General features: G+C 43.1%; 1 protein-coding gene across 4 annotated transcripts in view; it reads left to right on the top strand.

The window, feature by feature from the left end:
* Positions 1 to 22,853, top strand: part of LOC137418572 (talin-1) — a 212,189-nt gene that overhangs the window by 168,085 nt on the left and 21,251 nt on the right. For all 4 annotated transcript variants that reach the window (XM_078771335.1, XM_078771336.1, XM_068104670.2 and 1 more), the window contains 18 exons: positions 1,840 to 2,140; positions 4,956 to 5,122; positions 7,218 to 7,346; positions 9,653 to 9,766; positions 11,403 to 11,516; positions 11,721 to 11,855; positions 12,896 to 13,024; positions 13,380 to 13,482; positions 13,713 to 13,921; positions 14,219 to 14,338; positions 14,628 to 14,825; positions 16,053 to 16,192; positions 17,926 to 18,019; positions 18,520 to 18,609; positions 18,707 to 18,829; positions 21,373 to 21,516; positions 21,723 to 21,884; positions 21,995 to 22,135. In XM_078771335.1, the coding sequence (XP_078627461.1) occupies positions 1,840 to 2,140; positions 4,956 to 5,122; positions 7,218 to 7,346; positions 9,653 to 9,766; positions 11,403 to 11,516; positions 11,721 to 11,855; positions 12,896 to 13,024; positions 13,380 to 13,482; positions 13,713 to 13,921; positions 14,219 to 14,338; positions 14,628 to 14,825; positions 16,053 to 16,192; positions 17,926 to 18,019; positions 18,520 to 18,609; positions 18,707 to 18,829; positions 21,373 to 21,516; positions 21,723 to 21,884; positions 21,995 to 22,135 (2,613 nt within the window). The remainder of the gene's footprint in view (positions 1 to 1,839; positions 2,141 to 4,955; positions 5,123 to 7,217; positions 7,347 to 9,652; positions 9,767 to 11,402; positions 11,517 to 11,720; positions 11,856 to 12,895; positions 13,025 to 13,379; positions 13,483 to 13,712; positions 13,922 to 14,218; positions 14,339 to 14,627; positions 14,826 to 16,052; positions 16,193 to 17,925; positions 18,020 to 18,519; positions 18,610 to 18,706; positions 18,830 to 21,372; positions 21,517 to 21,722; positions 21,885 to 21,994; positions 22,136 to 22,853) is intronic.

The following is a 22,853-nucleotide window of genomic DNA, read 5'->3' as shown; positions in this document are numbered from 1 at the left end:
TCTCCTCCCACCACAACAACTTCCTCATCTTTCACGTTTTCCATCAGCTTCTCTATCGCACACCAGAACTTGTCCTTCTCTTCATCGCTTCGACCAACCTGCGGAGCATATCCCGAGATGACGTTCACCAAAAGCTTTCCAATCATCATTTTCACATCAGGGCGGCGTCAGCATCACGGCTGCGGTTTAAACATATTCCAACAATATCCAAACAGAACCATGAAAACCATGAAATGCAGGAAAGGAATTTATACCCTCTACACCCCACCTCAAATGGCTGACACGAAATGCGCCAACCCTTCTCCCGGCACTCTGCCTCCAGCTCACTGTACTTTCCTCTCTTCCTCTCGTGCACCTCCTCCATGTTCTCTTCCCAAGGTACCGACAACTCCCCTAAGATGACCTGTCTTGTTGCACTTGACCAACTGGTCAAGTTGACCAACAACACATATATATATATACTAATCTATGGATTCGCCTCCAGTATAGGGATCGCATGGGGTGTTCTTGGATCCATTTCCTGAAGCTCCACAAATGACTCCACGGGCATGACGGGTTGCTCGGCAACCACAAGAACCAAACCACCTTTGGAGGCCACTTTTCCCCACAGAGCAGGGGTTGGCCTTTTTCGGGCACCGTGGTTGTTGTTGTTTTTCGGTCCCCTTTTTGAAGCGATGTTTTATGGCCGGATGCCCTTCCTGCCGCCAACCCTGTTGGTTGCCTCATGCGACACACAGGGAATTACCAGTTATCTGGTACTCAATTTGCCGACCTCTGAAGGATGACAGGCTGAGTCAACCCCCCTGGCGTTAATTCAGCGATTGACCAGGATTTGAAGCCAGGATCATAGGATCCCAAGCTGGCACCCTAACCGCTAAGCCAACACCAGGCTACTCTTATACTCCACACTGTCGCCATCTAATTTAAGTTGGGTCCAGCATCCCAATCCCGCTTTACTTTCCCGGTAAATTAAACACCCCAGATAGGAAACTATGCTTCCATCGCACCACCGAGATTGAGATACGGCTGAACGTTACCGTAGGTGGACGTATTGTCTCCTGACTACCCACTTTGGAAGAGCGGAGAAGAACTCCCTGTACAACACACTATGCTTAACCAATATAGACCTTGGCCTCTACAACAGCAACATCTCTTTCTCACATGAGCTCTCTCTGCTTTGTCATCCGGACTGGAAGGACCACTTTGGAGAGACGTGGATGTCACCTCACCACAATCTCTCGTCTTTCTATTTCATTGCTCCTCTATGCCATTCCGTTCACCAAGCCGCACTGCGCACTGTGCTTTGGCGACCTACGCGCCGCTAACTCATGCCTGCCTGAAGTCCCCGCCTGCCCCTTTGTTCCTCCTGAGAGCCTGGTATTTGGCGCCATTAGCTGGGGTTAGTCCTTATTTAATTTTTACCTAAGTTTGCATGTCCCATAACCCCCTCTTTGTGTCTGTCGACTGCTTGATTTGTCCATCTTTATTTATAGTGTCCTGTCTCCCTCCGCCCCTGTTTTCTTCCAATAAACCATTTTCATTATAAGAAGCATTTTCCCACCTTCTCATTTTCGAGTGCGAACATCACCAGTTTCAGTTTTGCTTGAACGAGCCTCGTTGAGCGTGATTTTAACATTAAGAACGCAGTCAACTAAAAGATAGTTTCGGCATCCGTGGATGTTTTAGACCATCCAGTTAGAAAAGGCAAATGTTCTATAATTATTTTATAAAACACTGGAGATGTAATTTCCTGCATTTATATATACTTGCATTGTGTTGTATGATCATTTTATACTTATGTTTAAGTTTTGTGACTAACCGTTTGTTTGAACACGGCAGGTGGTCGGTCCGACGTTAGACTCGCCGCTCTGTCAGGAGCAGCTGCTCGAGTCTAGCAAACTAGTCGCCCGTGCCGTCGAATGTTGTGCACGTACCTCAAGAGATGCCACCACCAATGAAGTGATGATGCAGCAAGTAGCATCCGCGACGGGAAATGTAACGCAAGCTCTCAATGCCTTGCTGAGGCATGTTCGATTGCTTTCAGCCGGAAATTCCGGCGCTGCTCTTGGCCCATACGATCATGCCTCGGACACCATTCTCACTGCCACCCAGAGCATCTTCAACTGCACGGGAGATGCAAGTATGAGTTCTCAGCTCTTCATCACTTTCCTAAAATATGATCCTTGCTCTCCTTCCTGTACCATACATAAACTATAACTACACTCGGTAGAGCGCATACTGAGGCAACGTAGAGTGCAACGTCAGGCTGAACACTTTACGTTTTGTATCCCACTGATAGGTCACATCTGGATCTGGACCTGAACCAAAATCTAATCGGCCATAGGCGTAGTTTGATTTCCCTATTTGTGGGGGGGCAGGGGATTAATATTAATAATGGGTCTCACTTCCAAAATTATCGTTTGTTGGTGTAGTTACAGTGAACTTGAAATCACAAATACAGTTTATGTTCATTATTTAATCACCCTTGCTTTTTGTTTTAGCCAAATTTTTAGCCCGTCCCCTGCACAGCATGTGTGTGTGTGTGTGTGTGTGTGTGTGTGTGTGTGTGTGTGTGTGTGTGTGTGTGTGCGTGCTTGTATGTCTGTGTGTGGGTGTGTGTGTGTGTGTGTGCGTGTCCGGGCCATAACCTTTTTTTACCATTTGAGTTTTGTCATCAAATTTTTAACAAAGCTTTATTATGAGAATATGGAGAAGGCAAATTTATAATTTTGGCCTAATTTTTAGGCCAAAATGGTCAAAGGTCAGTATCACATAAAATTGTCCATTTTTAATAATCTGATTGACCTGAAGTTTTACGAATTTGCATATTGGGTCACATAATTGGTTCACCAATCGAAAGCAGAAACGGATTATTTTTTAGATCTAAAGATGAAAGGTCAAGGCTGCATAAAATCATCAATTTTCATAATATATATTTTTAACTTAATTATTTTGAGCAGGTGGAAGAAGAAGAGGACTACGTCTGAATGCAAACGGACGTGGACGGGCTTTGCATTTTCAGATGCTTTCTAGTTTGACATGTTTACCAGCTTCCACCAATATTACTCTTAGCATAACAACAAATTCTTAAATAAAAAAAAGAAATCGAGCACTTTATGAATCATGTCTCCCCGGTGATACACATACATAAACATTTTCTTAATATAAATACTGTTCTTACCTTAATGACTAAAGTAGGTACAATCGTTTTTCCCTTCAGTTAGTGTAAACGTCCACAATGTCCTCTGGAATCAGCTTCACAGTTAAATCGCCTTCTATGTGAAGAAGAGTAAGTGAGGAACATCTCTCCTCCTCCATGGTTGAGAACAAACAGTTTGTAATCGGTCTCAATGCAGAAAAGCTTCGGTCCGAAATGGCTTCATTTGTGAAAAATCACAAATTTCAAAGTTGTTAATGCGATTTGAAAAAGGATGCAGCCAATCACATCACTCTATGCCCATACCGCGATATCTGCCGTGGCTGGGGGAAGAAATCCACGCACTTAGGTTCCGTTTCACTTTGTTACTCACGTTTAAATACGGGATGTTTTTATCTTCATTGTAAACCACTGAAAAAAAATTAAGGCGGGGGCAGTGCCCCCCTGCCCCCCCAAACTCCGCCGGTGCCCCCCCCCCCCAAACTCCGCCGGTGTAATCGGCGTGTTGTTGTCGCTTAGCCAACTCATTCACCATGTTTTCCATACGTTGTACACAACCTTTTTCAAATATTATGCTTCATATCGTTTTTTGGCCTTGTCATTCAATGGTGAAGAATCACTTTTAAAAAAATTCTGATTTGAATCTTCACCAATAATTGAATCAATTCTTCCTTGTCACACACCCAACCTGTCCACTAAGTTTCGTCCCAATCTGAGATAGATATCCAGTTCACAGACACTCAACCAAACAGACAGGGATGAAAACATAACCTCCATCCACCTTCGGTGGTGGAGGTAACAACCCTCAGATTTTACCCTTTCCATAAACTTAAACAAAACCTCAGAAACACCACTTTTCACATTCATATTGGAGGAAGGTTATGCCTCATACATAAATCGTATGCTGGAGCGCAGATTTGGGGAAGTGATGTTCCTTTACATAAATCATAAGGACATTGGGGAACAATGCACAAATCAACGTGGTACTGTAGCGGTTACCGCTGGATGCACACAATCGCCTTGCACCGGCCAGAACACGGCCAGACGCGCCTCTCCCGGGCATGCCCGGACTCACTGTTCCCGGGCACGCCCGAACCTCCCGGGCACGCCCGGTCTCGTCTTTCCCGGGCATGCCCGCTCTCGCCTTTCCAGGGCTCGCCCAGAGCGTCCGGGCACGCCCGCTATCGCCTTTCCAGGGCTCGCCCAGAGCGTCCGGGCATGCCCGCTATCGCCTTTCCAGGGCTCGCCCAGAGCGTCCGGGCATGCCCGCTATCGCCTTTCCAGGGCTCGCCCAGAGCGTCCGGGCATGCCCGCTCTCGCCTTTCCAGTACTCGTCCAGAGCGCCCGGGCACGCCCAGCCTCGACTTGCCAGGCCGCAGCCAAACACGCCCGGGCAGGTCCAGACTCGCCTTTCCAAGGCTCGCCCTTGACACCCGGGCATGCCCGGTATAGCTTTTGCCGGGCAAACTTCCCGACATAAATGTGTATATATATTGCTGCCCGATAAACGGGCTTTTGAGAGAATACCTGAGCTGTTTTGTTTCAATAAAGCAAGTCGGACGAATTCCGTCTTTGGTCGCGTCAATTCTTTGGACTCGCGTTGGAGCGCAGCTCCTTCAGTACTATATATGGGATTGGAACCTGGGGTCCCCGTACCATGAACTGTCTTTTCAGATAAGAATGTCAACCAGACTAACTGGTTAAAGGTGATAGTTAAAGACTTCCAAACAAAAATGATGGCCTTTCGTCTATTTAACTTCAATCATCATTCAAACAGGATCATTTTCTATCGTTGCAGGTGAAATGGTACGACAGGCCAGACTTCTGGCACAAGCTACCTCTGACCTAATAAATTCCATCAAGATGGATGCAGAGGCTGAAGGAGACCAAGAGAACTCACGCAAGTTGTTAGCCGCAGCTAAGATATTGGCGGATGCTACAGCCAAGATGGTGGAGGCAGCCAAGGTAATTTGTTTTGAGGTTATAGATTGATTTTCTTCCTGTGGTCTCATTGCTTCTCAACATCCGTACTTGCGCATTGGTAGTCTAGCTCAGAGGCCACGTACCTAACTTTGAGTTGTCCCATATGTGTTTGATTCTCGAACTGACTATAAACTGTCACCCTGCTCTTTCACAAGTAATGTGTTTCATCGAAGAGTGTCTTGCTCTGAGACCCATCTACCAGACTTAGCTGTTGGACGTTAAACATCCCATGGTTTCTTTCGACGATGAGTAGGCGAGTTATCGCCGGCACCCCCTGAATCGTTCCTAATTCTTAACCTATAGGGGGCTCTGTATCAGTAGCACATACAGTCACGTGAAAAAGTAAGTACACCCCGTGTAAAGTTTTGACTTTTTCAACATATTTCAACATACAGCTATTTGATCTTCATTTCAACAATATTGATAGATAAAGGTGATATAATATAACAAATATCATGAAACATTTACATTTTGTAGTCCATTGTATAATTTAAATAAACATAAATGCAAATTTCGCATGTGGAAAAAGTAATTACACCCTTGGCTCTAAAGGTGGTATTGCCCCCTTTGGCAGAAACAACCTCAAGTAGGCGTTTCTTATAACTGCCCACCAGTCTCTGACATCGACTGGGAGAAATGTTTGCCCACTCCTCCATGCAGAATTCTTTCAGCTGTGTGATGTTTGAGGGGTTTCTTGCATGCACAGCTCGTTTCAAATCCTCCCACAACATCTCGATGGGATTTAGATCCGGGCTTTGACTTGGCCATTCCAGAACCCTGCATTTCTTTCTTTTCAGCCATTCCTTGGTGGATTTACTGGTATGTTTAGGGTCATTGTCATGTTGCAAGGTCCACCTTCGGTTGAGCTTCAACTTTCCGACAGATGGCCTCACATTATCCTCATGCACCCTCTGGTACAATGAAGAATTCATAGTGGATTATATGATGGTGAACTGCCCAGGCCCTGATACAGGAAAGCTGCCCCAAACTATAATATTTCCACCACCATGCTTTACAGTTGGTATCAGGTTCTTGTGGTCAAATGCTGTCTTTGGTTTTCGCCAAACATGTCTTCTGGTACTGTGGCCAAATAGCTCTACCTCTGTCCAGAGCACATTGTTCCAGAAGTGCTGGTCTTTGCGTTGGTGTTCATTGGCAAACTTTAGTCTTGCCCTGATGTTCTTTCTGGACAGCAAAGGTTTCCTCCTGGCACACCTCCCATGTAGATCAAATTTGTGCAGCCTCTTTCTAATGGTGGACTCGTGCACTTTGACATCAATAGTGGCAAGAGCTACCTGTAGGTCCCATGATGACATTCTGGGGTTCTTAGAGACTTCTTTCAGCATCTTGCGGTCTGCTCTCGGGCTGATCTTGCTGGGGCGGCCTGGCCTGAACAAGTTGGCAGTTGTTTGGAATCTTCTTCACTTGTAGATGATCTTCCGGACAGTCGAATGATTGATTTCAAATTGTTTGGAGATCTTTTTAAATCCCTTCCCAGACTCGTACGCATCTATAACCTTCTTTCTGAAGGCCTCAGAGAGCTCTTTTGATCTAGGCATGGTGACGCCGCACACTTCAACAACAAAGAGCAAACCAAACTAAATGTCTGAGGTTTAAATAAGACAGGTTCCTCCAAGATCCTCGCTAACGATGTTCTAATCATTTGCACCTGAGCTGTTGCACCTGATTCTAATTTTAGTTCAAGTAGTGATAAATGTAGGGGTGTACTTACTTTTTCCACACGCGAAATTTGCATTTATGTTTATTTAAATTATACAATGGACTACAAAATGTAAATGTTTCATGGTATTTGTTATATTATATCACCTTTATCTAACAATATTGTTGTTGTTGAAATGAAGATCAAATAGCTGTATGTTGAAATATGTTGAAAAAGTCAAAACTTTACATGGGGTGTCCTTACTTTTTCACGTGACTGTATATGTTACCCCTCCCACCCACCCGTAATGATACAACCAAAAGCCACATGCCACATATGTTTGAACAAAACTCTTGTGAAAACGTCGTGTCAGTTTTTCCCCTGGCACCGAGATGCCATTGTTTGCATTCCTTGCAGGGTGCAGCCGCAAACCCGGACAGTGAAGAGCACCGGCATCGGCTCCAGAAAGCGGCTGAAGGTCTCCAGCGAGCTACCATGTTAGCCGGCCAGAACGCCATCAAGAAGAAGCTCATCCAGCGGCTTGAGGTGTGCTTGAGAGCAAAATTGATCGATTGAACTGGTACTGGTCACACTTTGTAAGGAAGCATCAAGAACAATAATTAAGATAACCAGCAAGGCGGAGAGCGGTGGCACACTCATTAATTAATGTTGACCGAGGATTTGTATTCCAAAGCACATGGTAATGAAACATCCCACCCTTATCCAGCAGTCGATCCGAGCTGCCAATTACATCAAGAGCTCATTGGAGAAGAAAAATCTCTTTCAGGATGAGTAACTTATCTGATGATTCATGTAGTCAGTGGAGTCAGTGTTTTTCTTCTCTAATTGTGGGAGATTGGTGAGGAAGATCCTTGTAATCTTGTGGGTTGCGAGGCAGAAGGATTATATGATATTTGGCTTTGAGTTGAAGGACAACATCAAAAACTCTAAACTTTAGTTTCAAACTTCAATATCTATAAAAGTTTATTTCGATTATCCTCACTGTATGGTGTCTTTCGGCTCAGATCAATCTTATAACCATTCATATAGGCTTTATGTAGTTTTAGAGAAAAGTTGTTTTTTGCCTACTCGAGGCTCATCTTACTATAATTCACCAAATGTCCGTCTGTCCGTTCGCAGGTACCGCAAAAACGGCTCAATCGCAACGATATTTTGGGTGGGTATTCCTGGGACCCCCTGGAGTAAAATAGGCTATATTGTTTTTCCAATTTCTCCAAGTTTTCCACTTTTCAAATTTTCCAGTTTTTCCAAACACAATGGAATAATATTTACTGATATGAACAGTGATGTGGCTTTTATTGAAATTCTACAAATACTGTTTAGATTTTGATGAGAATTACGAACCTGCAGCGAATCCAGAAGTGGACAGATGACGGCAATGTGCGGGTTTGATAATATCCAAATACAACCGTCATTCAATCGTAATGTTTAATCGTTAAACGTTAATCGTGTTAATCGTTTTGTTAAAGTATCAATTGATGATTGCAATTGAGTGAATACAATTACGATTTTGAATTCGTAATTGTATTCACCCAACCATACGGAACTTCACATCAGGATTGAAATATTTGTTTATGTCACGAATGTTGTTAAAAGTTTATTTCATATATTAATGTTATTTCATTTGTGATTGGAGTTATGCTGTTTGGAATGAAAAAAGAGATATCGGGTTCAAGTGAATGACGTAATGCCGTGATGGTTTCTACTTTCTAAACGTGAATTCATGGATCGCCATATGCAGATTCGCCATTGACTGGGTATGAAACAAATGTACCCGTTTGTTTGCGAACGGGTATGTTTTTCATGGAAGTCCTTCACGAACTTGCTGTCCATGTCTGACGTGCGACTGAAGGTGCTACAGGAATCTGGAATTTATTGGTTTCATGCTTTAGCATTCGCCGTTTCTGCATTGTCTGTTTGCTTCCGGCCTCCCACCCGTGCATAGCACGGGTACCTCACTAGTTAACAATAACGCCATTGTCGAGTATTTTGTGAAGTTTTCGCCAAATTCTTTCTGAATATCCTGTCGATAGATGCTTCTTTTTGAGTTTTGCGCTGATTAGCCAATTTTGGTGTATTAAGCCTTTTTGATTATCCCTTACAGTTACTTCTCAAATTGAACTATTTCCAGATGTAGGAAATGAATTGGCTGCCATTTAAAGTAGGCCTTTAAAGACCATCTGAATTGAAGGAGAATAAATGCTACGTTCCTTCACTAATCCGAGCCTCATCGCTTGCGTTTTGCATTACTAATGCATTGCCCTGGTTCTGGTTTCAGCTGCGATGGCTCCCACCTGAAACCATGAAACTTTAATGCCATCCTGAACAATGCGGAATTGTAGCCAAGGATTACGCAGGCCTTGGCACCAGCTTTGGGTACAGTGTGCGAGGACTTACTCCAACAGTGACCTCTGCACACATCAAGTGATGGGGAGTGAGCAGGACTGTGGCAGTTGAAGCAGAGAACTTTTTTGTGTGATATATGACAGGAGTATTTGGTTCAGTGAGCTTTAGAGGTCTTAGTGCAGGAAGAATTTGTAAACTGTAAGGCACAGTCAAATGGGAAAGCTGATTTGGACCAGATTGTATTTTAACGTAGGTTCAAGGTTCTTCTTTTTTTTTCTTTCTCAAACTGCTTCTCATCATTCAGGGACAGAATCATTTGGTAGACATGTTGCTAAATACATGGGTTTGACATCACTTCGACTAGTGGAGTTTTGATGCATTTCGAGATGATCCTTTGTGATACGCACTATAGGTACATTTTCTTGCACACAAACTGCAGAGCACCGTTTGTCCGCCCCAAAGTGAACGTGTCTCCTGTTGTACAGACGGCAGCAAGGCAAGCCGCAGCAGCAGCTACACAGGGGATAGCTGCAGCCCAGCAGTCGGCCGACTACAACAAGAATGCAGCGGTGCAGCAGCAACTCGTGCAGAGCTGCAAGGTAAGTGCCCTCTATACAAAGTCGTCGGTGGTTTTTGTGCTCTTACTTTTGTTTTTCCAAGAGCTGCTCATTCTGACAGGAGATTGCAACAGTAGTGCACTTAAACCTTTGAACTATCTAGTCTGGCTTCAATTCGCAACACGACTATAAACTGCCAGACTTGGGTGCTTCGCAGGCAAGGCATTGTGTCACAAACTGCAATTTGTTCCTCATTGTAAAATCAAAACCAAGTCATGCTGGTACGTTGAAAGGGCTGACTTCTTTTTCCGTGGATAAATCGCAGATGCCATTCAGTGCTCATTGTTCCTTGGTTGAACTTCCTTCAAATCCTCCTGTTAGTTCAATGACTTCTCATTGTGTGCTTCTGGCACAGCCTGCTGGGTATAAAGCTCTTCATCCTGGCACCACCATGCACAATGCTTGAGCGCAGCGTCCTTTTGGGGATTTAGATTTGTACTTTGCAAAGGTACACTTTTTTAATATGGGCAATCAAAAGCAATGTGCTGTTGTATGTGAATTTGGTGGAATCTTTAGGAGGTGGCAGGAATGGTGATTCCAAGAGGCGATCGACCACCTGGCACTCAGACACTCTTTCTTTCCCCGGAACCTCCGTGATTGGGTCCAATCATCACCATCATGTACAGAGGCCTCTTCTTCATTGGAATCATTCAAAACACAGATAAATCAGATCGAATTCTCACGCATACATATAATATAGTCATGAATCTATAACACTCCATGAGAGCACTGTTCATTATCAGAAAAGACGAAGAAGAAGAAGCACATATACCATTGTGTGGGGAAGAGCCAAGAGGGTGGTTGGTTAAGAAATTGTTGTCTGATTGAATATATTTTCATGGTTAAGACAAGCAAGACGGAGGATGATGGAAAATATTGGAGGGGGTGGGAGGAGGGTGATGGGGGTGCAGATCAAATAATACCAACATTTTTATATGCTAATTTTAAATAAAACATCACAGAGTATTGTTGAAATGAAATGAAATAAATTCAAAAATAAAATATCAACTTATAACACCAGACATAACACCAAACACCATCATGAGTCCAAAAAGGTGTTTGGTAAAAAAACAAAATCTAAAGTTGATTTCAGGCCTGTTTGAAAAGTTATTTGTCTTTTTCAAAGATTAATGAGGGTTGATTAGCCACGGTTACGAGAGAGCATTCCATCAGATGAAAGGCCTGAGAAAAGTCCTAAAGCGAGATTAGTAACGTGAAGCGATAGGGGTGGTGTATAAGCTGATAAGAGTTCAGTTGTCCCACGTGTATAGCTTTGAAGATGAGGAAGCTAATCTTAAAATCAGGAGGGCTGAAGGAGTTTCTGAGGGATCCGCATTTACATCCTCGCACTGTTATCTGCATCGAGTTAATCTATTGTTTGGAGACCATCACTACCTTAAATGTGTCCCTTTGTGGGTCATGAAGTCGAATTCTTCTGAGTTTGACTTGGATTGCCGGATTAGGTGTAGCGGTGTTATAACATGTCTGTGTTTTTCGGGTAAATTCTCGGCAAAAAAATGGAACGTGCAAGAAAAGACTTTCAAAAGACTTGAAAAGACTTATCTGTGTTTTGAATGAGTTTGTCGTCCCGCAATGGTCTCTTTTGCCCTTTGCACAGCTTGTTGCTGAGCAGATTCCACAGCTTGTGCACGGCCTGTCTGGGAGCCGGACGCACCCAGATAGTCCAAGCTCCCAGCTGGCTCTCATCACTGCAAGCCATAACTTCCTTCAGGTGTGTCTTGGAGTTTTCCTCATTATTTTATCTTCTTTGAAGCGAATTTGTAGGAGCGACTCAACTCAGACTTCCCATCACTAGAAATCCTTCAATTGGTCCTCATTGTTTCTAGGACCCTAATATGTTTCCTGAATCTGTTGTAAGGTATTGTCATTTGTTCGTCTCACACTTATTTCGTTTAATTGTCCTTTGTCACCCCAGCCCGCCTCAAAGATGGTGACCGCAGCCAAGGCTTCTGTTCCCATGGTAGCGGACCAGGCCTCAGCTATGCAGCTCGGACAGTGCGCCAAGAACTTGGCATCTTGCTTGGCTGAGCTTCGCACCGCTACCCAGAAGGTGGAATTCTGATTGGTTGCATGCAACAATGTTGTGGTGCTTCTAACTATATTGATTTTGCATAAACACGACATTTTACAAGCAAGTACAATGTTCATGGCTAATGAATGGTGTTTTATAACCTTCATTTAGATTGTGTTTTACAACAGTGCATAGTTGGGGTGGTGTTACTGAAATATCTCATTAAATTCTTAAATAATTTGCTTTGTTTGAAAAGTGTAACTGAACGACTATTGCAGGTGATGACTAGTATTCAATTACTCATTCTTTTGATTTGAAATTCATTCCTCAGAGTGTTTCACTGGGCAGTTTTATTCCGCGCTTGCGAAGCAAAACACGGAGTTAAGCAATTGGTTCATTTCTGTTTGTCCTTCTGTCGACAAACGTCAGTTTATGATCGAGGAACAACTTGATTTCAATTGAATGTTATATTTTGAACCCGAATCGGAAAACGAATTTGTCGTTTAGCAGTATTTTGGCTCTGAATTTGTCCTGATCGCGCATACGCAGAGAGGATTAAGGTAATATTTTCACTCCGTCTACCTGTCTGGCAGTCACACAAAATTGAAAATCATTCCAAATAAGAAACCTATTGTTTATAGGGATGCCATAAAGGACACAAACAACAGGCACGAATAACTAATGTGACGTGATAAATAAGGTGGTGTAAAAGACGCTGCATCAACGGCGGTTAACTTCTGGAATTATTTTCTATAACCTTCAAAATGCTTATTTTATTTCAATTTAATTATATATTTTAACACTGTAGAACACAAATCGCCTTTTCGGCACTTTCAAAACCCTTTCGTTTAGCAGTACTTCGACAAAATATTATGGTACAGCATTTTACGGTGTCACGACCAATCAAATTTGCCACTCGTAAACCCCGCCCATGTCCTTATTTCTCAAGACAGCACATGGTAATGTGTTCTATCAACTCTCTTGTTGAACATATTTTGAGGGTGGAGTGCTTCAAACTGCTTCACTCAAATGAAAATGCTGTACGTCAAGTGGTCACGACTGCCTCTGTTACCTTCCAGGCCCAGGAGTCCTGTGGACCGCTGGAAATCGATTCGGCTATGGACATGGTGCGCTCGTTGGACGTGGAGCTGCAGGAGGCCAAGAAGGCAGCAAGTGAGGGGAAACTGCTGCCTCTTCCTGGAGAAACGGTGAATCCATCCCTGCACATTTTCTTTTAATTCTCATGATTATTCTACAAACTCTTGTTCTTCACCAGGAATGTCCAAAGGAAGGCCATGCCAAATTGTACCACTTTGCTGTTGAACCTTAAACTTTAAGCATCATAACAAAAACATAACAGAATGGTACAGGATGGTGGAGGTTTTAAAAATCAATGCAAAGGCAAATATGAATACGAGGCAATGTGGGTCTGCAGACGTTAAGACTTTGAATACATGAGGACTGAGAATTTTGTGAGTGAGAAGACAAACAGGAAAATGATCTTTGTGGATGGGAATGGAAACTGCATTTATGAGCTGTTGTACTTCCTTTCTGGTTTTGCAGTTGGAGAAGTGTGCCAAGGATCTCGGTGGCACATCCAAGATTGTGGGGTCCTCCTTGGCACAAGTGATGAGTGCCGCCTCTCAAGGAAATGAAAATTACACTGGTAAGGGCTTTTCTTTTTATGGCTTTACCTAAGTGGTCGAATGAAGTTTACAACACTTCACCTTGTTCTCAGGACCAAGTCAGGTTTTTTTGTTGTTGGTTCTTCTCAACAGAACAGGTACAGTTAACAACCATTCTAGCATTTGGTGGTTTATCATCAGATTGTATAAGGTCTCAGTGCGGCCCAACAGAGTATCACATGTAAGTGGGATACCTACTGATCCACCACAGGCATTGCGGCCCGAGACACCGCTCAGGCCTTGAGGCAACTTGCCACAGCAGCTCGTGGCCTGGCAGCGAACACCACTGACCCTGCAGAGCGTGATGCCACGCTGGAGGCATCACGGAACCTCATGGAAAAAGCTGTGGCATTCATCCAGGAGTCCAAAAAAGCCATGGTGCGACCTGACGATCCAGCCAATCAGCAGCGCCTGGCACAGGTAATTCATGGGATGTTGCAGTTACCATGTTTTTCCATCTTGTATACAAGTGCTTTGGCACTAACCCCTTGAACTAATGTGAGCAGTAACTAGCATAGGTGGTAGAGTGTGGGAAGTAGAGTGTGGGGCATGAGTGTACTCAATGCCCTGTCTTTATATAATGGTCAGTCAGGAAGTAAAGGGAAAAAGTTCCCCAACTTATTGACTATCCCGAGTCGTACTCTCTCCCTTTCCAAAGATACTTTCAAATTATGTACAAGTGATCAACTGGTTCTGCCCCTTGTCATTTTGATGTAGGTTGCCAAAGCGGTGTCTCAAGCACTGGGCAGCTGTGTGGGGAGGCTTCCTGGACAGCAGGATGTGGACACGGCCTTGCGTGCGCTCACAGAACAGAGCAAACAGCTTCTGGCCCAGTCGGTATGCACACCTTCCATCACATGAGTCACCTTCCATCACATGACCTATGCTATCATGGGATTGCAAACCATGGCCCTATGACTTGCATTCCATCACATGACCTGTGCTAAATGGGATTGGATGGAATTAAGGAATTATCATATTTGCTCACCTGATATTCTGAATTCTGAGAATATTAATCTGAGATCTTTATTCATCATGATCCCCTGATGTAACGCTCTGGTGATGTCGGTACATATGTAAATGAGCATGTCTGTGCAGGCCGCACTAGCAGAACGTTTTGCCTCAGATTCCGCAGAGCAGCAAGAGCTTCCAGGAAGCCCAGAGCAGCCTGAATTTGGCTGCAGCCGGTCTCAACCAGGCAGCGAGTGAACTCGTGGCCGCCTCTCGTGGATCCAGCCAGGAGCTGTCTGGTGCATCTCAAAAGTTTGGGCAAGACTTTGGGAACTTTCTCGATGCAGGCCTGGAGATGGCCGGCCAATCCAAGGTAACGCCAGCTCTCACCTTTGCTCCTCGACAAAGTTTGTGTTTTGGCTTTAGTGGGGCGGCTTAGCCCAAATATTCAAAAGAATTGTGCATTTTGTGATACAAGCACCAAATTTGGCACAAATGTACATTAATATGTTGCGAACATTTTCAGATATTGGGCCACTTGAAATTCCGTAATTTTGTTTTTCAAATTTTTTCAAATTTCGTAATTTCAAATTTTTCGGGTGACACCGTCACAATTTCGGTCTTCGAGGCCGGCCGATAGGCAAAGTGTGACCGGAAGGGACGAGGTTCTCCTGACCACGTGGCCCTCGATCTGGGAAGCGAGAGGCGTTCCATTAGTGGACGCGCCCCTCACGCCCGACTTTTGGGCGGCCCCGGCAGGCCGTTTGTTTTGACGTTCCGTGACAGGCCCCGCACCCCCACCTCCGGGCCGACCGGAAGTTTGTGCTGAGTACATCATACCTGAACAACTCAGTGAGGCAGAACACAGCAGTGCACACCAGGGTGACCCCTTCAGTGCATAAACCAATTAACCTGTCCACTGCAGGGCATATAGAAATGAAGTTATTTTCTGCATATAATAATAATATAAGTTCAGTTCTATATAACAATTTCTGTTATCACCACTACCACTACAACTACTACAAGCTTTGTCTGGAATTTTGTGGACTAACAGACAAACAGACATACAGACAAGCTGGGATCAAAACATTACCTCCTTCCACCATTGAGTGTAGAGGTAAACATCATGGAAATTATATCATGCCCTAGATTTAATTCATGCTTACCCGTGTATTTGCTTCACTGGTTCACAAGGTCTTTTGCATACATGTAATTCAGACTCTCGTCTTCATTGCTGACCACACAATGTTCGCAACATATTAATGTACATTTGTGCCAAATTTGGTGCTTGTATCACAAAATGCACAATTCTTTTGAATATTTGGGCTAAGCCGCCCCACTATATCGGCCGGCCTCGAAGACCGAAATTGTGACGGTGTCACCCGAAAAATTTGAAATTACGAAATTTGAAAAAATTTGAAAAAAAGAATTACGGAATTTCAAGTGGCCCAATATCTGAAAATGTTCGCAACATATTAATGTACATTTGTGCCAAATTTGGTGCTTGTATCACAAAATGCACAACAGGTTTGCTATGCTGCTACACTATTAGATTTTCTCCATCGTCATCATTTGTTGTTATGCCTGTGTTGCCAAGCAGGCGAGGGAAGACCAGATGCAGGTTGTGGGGAATCTGAAGTCCATTTCCATGTCTTCATCAAAGCTGCTGCTCACAGCCAAGCTCCTTTGTGCTGATCCTAATGCTCCAAATACGAAGAACCAGCTGGCTTTGGCTGCACGGTACCATGACCAGTGACTTTGAAATTTCTCTTCCTGTAGCCAATGCTTTTTAGCTTCATGCTAAATATTTTCCTTCAAAAATATAATACTGTACTTAGTGTCTGTGAAATTTGTGTTTTGTCTTTGAGCTTGGGCATACAGAAGGTCCATTCATCCCGTGGTTTTTTTTTATACCTGCGCTGACGAAGTCACCGGAGGCATTATGTTTTCAGGTTGTCCGTCCGTGCGTCCATCTGTCTGTGTGTCCGTGGTAGATGTTCATGAGCGCGTTAACTTAAGAATGGCCCTAAGGGATCTAAGTCAAACTTGGTACAAGTATGTATAATGATGTAAAGATGAACTGAATACCTCCGCCACCAAAGGTGGATGGAGGTTATGTTTTCACCCCTGTCTGTCCGTTTGTCTGTCTGTTTGTCCGTTTGTCTGTCTGTTTGTCCGTTTGTTTGTCCGTTTGTGAACAAAATATCTCAAAAAGTTGTGGACAGATTCGGACTAAATTCGGCAGAGATGTAGCGTATGCGTCAAGGACGAAATTATTAGATTTTGGTGAAGATTCATATTCGGATCCGGCTACTACAATTTTTTAAGTGATTCTTCATCATTGGGAGATCAGGCCAAAAACGATACATAGCAGGATATCTCAAAAAGGTGTGGACGGATTTGGACGAAACTTGTTGGACGGGTTGTGTGTGTGACGAGGAAGATTCGATTCAATTTTGGTGAAGAACTGGATCCGGATCCAGCTAGTATAATTCTTTCAGTGAATCTTCACCATTGAGTGATATGGCCAACCAGGTGGAGGTATGCTCTCTACTGAGTACCGTTCTAGTTACATTATGAGGTCAGAGGTCCCGTTAGGTAAAAATTCTGTTACCTCATTAACTTGTGAACCAGTGATGGGATTTTGACCAAACTTGGTATAAATATATATTATGATGCAAATATGAACTGATTATATTTTGGCCTAAAGTATACCTGTGTGTACCCCGTTTAGAATAGGTACACCGTATCCCTGCGTGTCGTAAGAGGTGAGTGAAAGGGTTGGCGTCAGGAAGGGCATCCGGCCATAAAAACATTGCCTCAAAAATAGAACCATGACAATTTGGAGAAGATTGTCATGGGGACCGCAAGGCTAACCCCCGCTCTTGCAGGGAAAATGGCCTTAAAATGCCTGTTGTTGTTGTTGTTGTTGTATATTTTGGCCTAAAGAGCTCAAAGGTCAGAGGTAATGTCAGGTAAAAATGTGATACTTGAGAACAGCTGAAGGTGAAGGGATTTAAATTGAACTTGGTACAAGTATGTGTAATGATGCAAATATGAACCAATTAGACTTTTGTGTCAAGAGGTCAAAGGTCAGAGGTTATGTTAGCTAAAATCCTGTTACCATGAGGAGATGTGAACCAGTAATGGGATTTTGACCAACCTTGATATTAGAATATATTATGATGCAAAGATGAACTGATAACATTTTAGCATCAGAGGGCAAAGGTAAGATGTCATGTCAGGTAAAAATGTTATCGGGGTAGGGATTTGAACTAAACGAAGGGCATGTACCATGATACATATGTACAGATTAGATATTAAGGTCAAATTGTTTTTAGGTTTTAGGTTGAAGTTAGAGTAAGCAAAGACTTAATATGGGTGTTGGCATATAGGTAATATAGGTTGTGACATCGAAATATATCTAGTTTTAATTGTTGTTAAAGTTTAATGTTTCACTTTTGTGTCCACAGGGCAGTCACGGACAGCATCAACCAGCTCATCACCACGTGTACAAAACAAGCACCAGGCCACAAGGAGTGTGACAATGCCCTTCGGGAGCTTGAAGTAAGATTTTGAATACAGCAATCGCTTGTTGGTTGAAAAAATCGAAATATCACAAAAACACCAGACATTACCGAAGCGTTTCATCTTGCACTCGTCGGGGCACACGCAAGAATACTATACCGGATATAGAGACTCAAAACAAATTATGCGCAAACTTTGGTTCCTGATTGGCTCTTAGCGCTGCTGCTGACGTTAATGTCATGGCTACGAGGCATCCCAACACTTCCACAATGCTGCAGCAGGGACAGAACAAGCAAAGTGTTTGCACAAACTCTTTATGTTTACTAAGAACAGGAGCATGTGTGTGTATAAATGTGGTTCAAGAAGTAAGATTTTATTTGGGCCTGTATTGGCATTACTCAGATTGGCTGGATTTTTTAAATGACTGAGCATGGCCTAGCATTATATGGGTTTTTTTTATTGGATATAGCCTGGTATAACGTGGTTATCTCATTAATTGATGTTTCTTAACCTCAGCATGGTCGTACTATGTGTTCCAGATGGTCAAGGGATTGCTGGACAACCCAAGTGAAGCTGTGAATGACCAGTCCTACTTTGAATGTGTTGACAGCGTGATGGACAACTCCAAAGTACTTGTTTTTACAATCATTACACAAACTTGTGAAGTTTGGGGCAGCACGAAGAACGATTCCTGAATGAGCCACCGATGTGTTTTGTGATATCCAGGTTTTGGGAGAGGCCATTCATGGCATATCGGTGAATGCTAAGAACAGCAACCTGCCCGACTTTGGCGAGGCCATCACCAAGTCTTCGAAAGCCCTCTGTGGTCTCATGGAAGCTGCATCCCAGGTATAAAATAGGTCCAGTCTCCATATTATCTCGAGTTGCTGATTTGAATTGTCATTTGGGCATCAGCACATGTTTTGTTGGCAAACAACATTTTTGGTGATAATGTACCTAAATGTTGCGCTGACTGTTTGTTATCGGAGTAGATGTGCCTTTAAGCAACAGTAAAACCTCCTGATGATACAGGAAGTATTAGTGTTAGTGATACACCTCTTATCCCTTTCAGTTTATTATATCTTCTTCTTCTAACCTTTTGTTTACGTGTTTATACCTCTGCAGCTGTATTATGTTTTTTGGAGGTACCGCAAAATGGGGTGAATAGGGACAGCAAGGTGAATAGGGACACAAACTGAAAAAAAATTCAGAAACTTTTTTCGCTGAAAATTGGTAACCATACTGATTTGTTGATATTTGGGTTGAAAGTGTTCTCTTGTTTTTTAAAAAAGCAACTTATAGTCCCTATTAACCCCATATATGGGTTAAATAGGAATAAATAGGATTTTTATGGCTGTCCCTATTCACCCCGTCTTACGGGTGAATAGGGACAGTCACTATTACAAAAAAATAATAATCAAGAAATAGGGACAGTTTGGAGAAACTTTTTATCCCATTTTTTTTTCATTGGCACCATGGTTTATATTATGGGTCCATATTATGGTTGCGTATTATGTGCATCCATCTGAGCTATCAATTTAGCATGAAGTTGGAAACTCAGGATTGTTTCTTGATTATTATTTTTTTGTAATAGTGAGTGTCCCTATTCACCCATAAAACGGGGTGAATAGGGACAGCCATAAAAATCCTATTTATTCCTATTTAACCCATATATGGGGTTAATAGGGACTATAAGTTGCTTTTTAAAAAAACAAGAGAACACTTTCAACCCAAATATCAACAAATCAGTATGGTTATCAATTTTCAGCGAAAGAAGTTTCTGAACTTTTTTTCAGTTTGTGTCCCTATTCACCTTGCTGTCCCTATTCACCCCATTCTACGGTATTTTGTTTTTGGGTTGGCCGGCCTTCCTTCCGTTATCGGATTTTTTGTTACCACAATAACAATAACTTGTGAACCAATGAAGGGATTTCAACTGAACTTTGCACAAGTGTAAACTGTAAAGCAAAGACTAAATGGTCAGATTTTGGGTTCAAAAGGTCAACGGTCATGTTGTCTTTCATTGAAAATCATTTTGCAGAACACAACTCGAGTTAGAAGCATCTGATATTGCCTCTCTTCTACTTTTTTCTCTTTTCTCTCTCATGCTCCTTTTTTCTCATCTGACCTTCAATTTTCACGTGACCTTTACTTGAGAAATGAGATCAAACATAACAGTGGGTTCACATCTAACGCGGGTGCAGGCATGTCCATCGATGCATTCACATCAAATTGTATTTTCTAGTTTGCTTTGCCTTTGTTCATCCTCTCTGCACTATGCTGTACATGACAAATACAGAAGCTTGAGTTATTTCCCTGACTGTGAACCTAAGCTCTGCACTTTTGTTATTTTGCAATATATTTTCGAGCATACATGATTCGTTCTTCCCAGTGATGGATGACGTTCTTGATGCTACTGGAATATAAGTTGCCTTCAGCTCAGAAACTTTTTCACAAGGGAAAAACTTTATGAAACCCCTACCCCTCCCTCCCTCACCCCCCCCCCCCACCCCCCACCCCACGCCCACACCCCTCCTCCTCACCTACGGCAGCTCGGGACATTGCTATTTATTACAGTTAGCATCTGTATATCTACTCACATACCATTGCTTATCTTAATTTCTCCCTGTCTCTGCTCTGCTATCGTGTTGTGATATATCTACCATATAAACCATAATGTCAGTTTGTGTTTATACAGATGTCTGTCCCTCTTCATAAGGGTAGGTTATAAAGGCCAATCTTTTAACATGAATGTGTGTTCACTACGGTCTATTTTTCAGGAAAAAAACAAACTTGAAAAACATTTTCATTTAAAGAGTAATTATGTCTCTTCTATTGGAATTGTAGATGGTGGCTTGTAAACCAGGCCTCAAGGGCGGTGTACAAAAGCGTTTTTAAAAAAAATAACAATAAATATAAGGCGCGGAGAGGTGAAATTCGCTGCACGTGATGTACAACGCATGCAGAGTAAAAGGAGTGTTCGTTTACATCCGTAGGATGTCTAATAAATAAAGAAGATATAATCTCACCTGACACTAGGCCGAGGCTTCAGACTTTGGCATGCTCACGGGGCTGCACAGTCGAATAAACTGTTCCAATTAATCATTTCTGACAGGCTTTTTACCAGTTATTGTATAAATAAGGTTATTCTGGTGTACATTGTACATCTGATTTCATTGTCTGTGTTTAAAACCACGTTTTATCAACAAGAGCATGCCATTTGATTTACCATTCCTCCCTGTACAGGTGTGATCTAATACTCGTTTATGTAGTGTTTTCAGATAATGGTGCTAATTGATGTATGATTGCAATTGAGGACCTTACAGCTCATTTAGCTTACCAGTTCCTTACAGGTGTTTTAGCTTACCAGTTCCTCACTGCTTCTCTTTCAGGCTGCCTACCTCATAGGAATCTCTGATCCAAATAGTCAGGCGGGACAGCCAGGTTTGGTTGACCCAGCGCAGTTTGCACGAGCAAACCAGGCCATCCAGATGGCCTGTCAGAACCTTGTGGATCCAGCAAGCAACCAGGCACAGGCAAGTCGGCTCGGCCTTAACATTTCAAAGGAAATTCAAAGAAAAAGAGGATAACAAGAGTGAAAATGTATATTTTAATCTATTTCTGCATAAGCCATTATGCATATTTATCGCAAACGAAAATGTGTGTTTCCCAATGGGACAAATAGACCTTGTTTTCCTAAAGTGAAGTCTGTTGCTCTTGGTTGTATGCCTATGGTTTGCAGGTGCTATCCTCAGCAACCATTGTTGCGAAGCACACCTCAGCACTGTGTAATGCATGTCGTGTGGCTTCCTCACGTACCACAAACCTCGGAGCAAAGAGACATTTTGTGCAGTCAGCCAAGGATGTGGCCAACAGCACAGCCCACCTGGTGAAGGCCATAAAGGTACGCACCAGGCTTGAATGACACATTACCACAAAGCTGCTGTATCTCATTGCTGTGTAATTTTTATTTGGTGCTTTGTTATAGTTTGTGCTTCCATTTTTGCTCATCAGTCGCTGGATGGAGACTTCTCGGAGGCAAGCCGTGAGAAATGTATTGCAGCTACAGCACCGCTTCTGGAATCGGTGGAATGCCTGACCACATTTGCCTCAAATCCAGAGTTTGTGAGCATTCCTGCCTCCATCAGCCCTGAAGTGAGCACGGGGGTTTTGTACTGAAAAAAATGGAAGACATCTATCTATAATTCCAGTAATCTCTGTCTGTACGTTTGTACGTTTGTACGTTTGTCTGTTTGTCTGTGACCGCTGTTTCTCGACAACTACCGGTCCGATATACTTGAAACTTGCCAGGTATATTGCTGGGGACCCGAGGATGTGCCTTTTCAAGGTTTGAAATTAATCGGACAAGTACTTACCGAGCTATGGCGATTTAGCCGTTCGCCGTTCGCTTTGCCGTTGCGAATGGACCAAACCATTCATGTAAATAGAGGGGGGGGGGGGGGGGGGGGTTCTGTGGTCGTTCGCTTTGGCTTTGCGAATGGACCAAACCATTCATGTAAATAGAGGGGGGGGTTCTGTGGTCGTTCGCTTTGGCTTTGCGAATGGACCAAACCATTCATGTAAATAGAGGGGGGGGGTTCTGTGGTCGTTGCGAATGGACCAAACCATTCACATCGAATCATCGAATCACATCGAATGGACCAAACCGTTCGCTTTGGACCAAACCATTGCATGTAAATAGAGGGGGGGGTTCTGTGGTCGTTGCGAATGGACCAAACCATTCATGTTTTTTTTTTTGTTTTTTTTGGCAAGGAACGGGCACCCACGTACGGGCACGTCCTAGCTTATATATAGTACGGGCATGCCCTAGTATAAGAGATTTGAAGAAAATATATATTTTTGTCAACAAAAT

This window comes from Myxine glutinosa, chromosome 2 (assembly GCF_964187855.1).
Source record: "Myxine glutinosa chromosome 2, kmMyxGlut1.1, whole genome shotgun sequence".
In the NCBI taxonomy this organism is placed as follows: Eukaryota; Metazoa; Chordata; class Myxini; order Myxiniformes; family Myxinidae; genus Myxine; species Myxine glutinosa.
Note: the sequence above shows the minus strand (reverse complement) of the source record. Positions and strands in the feature narration are given on the sequence as shown.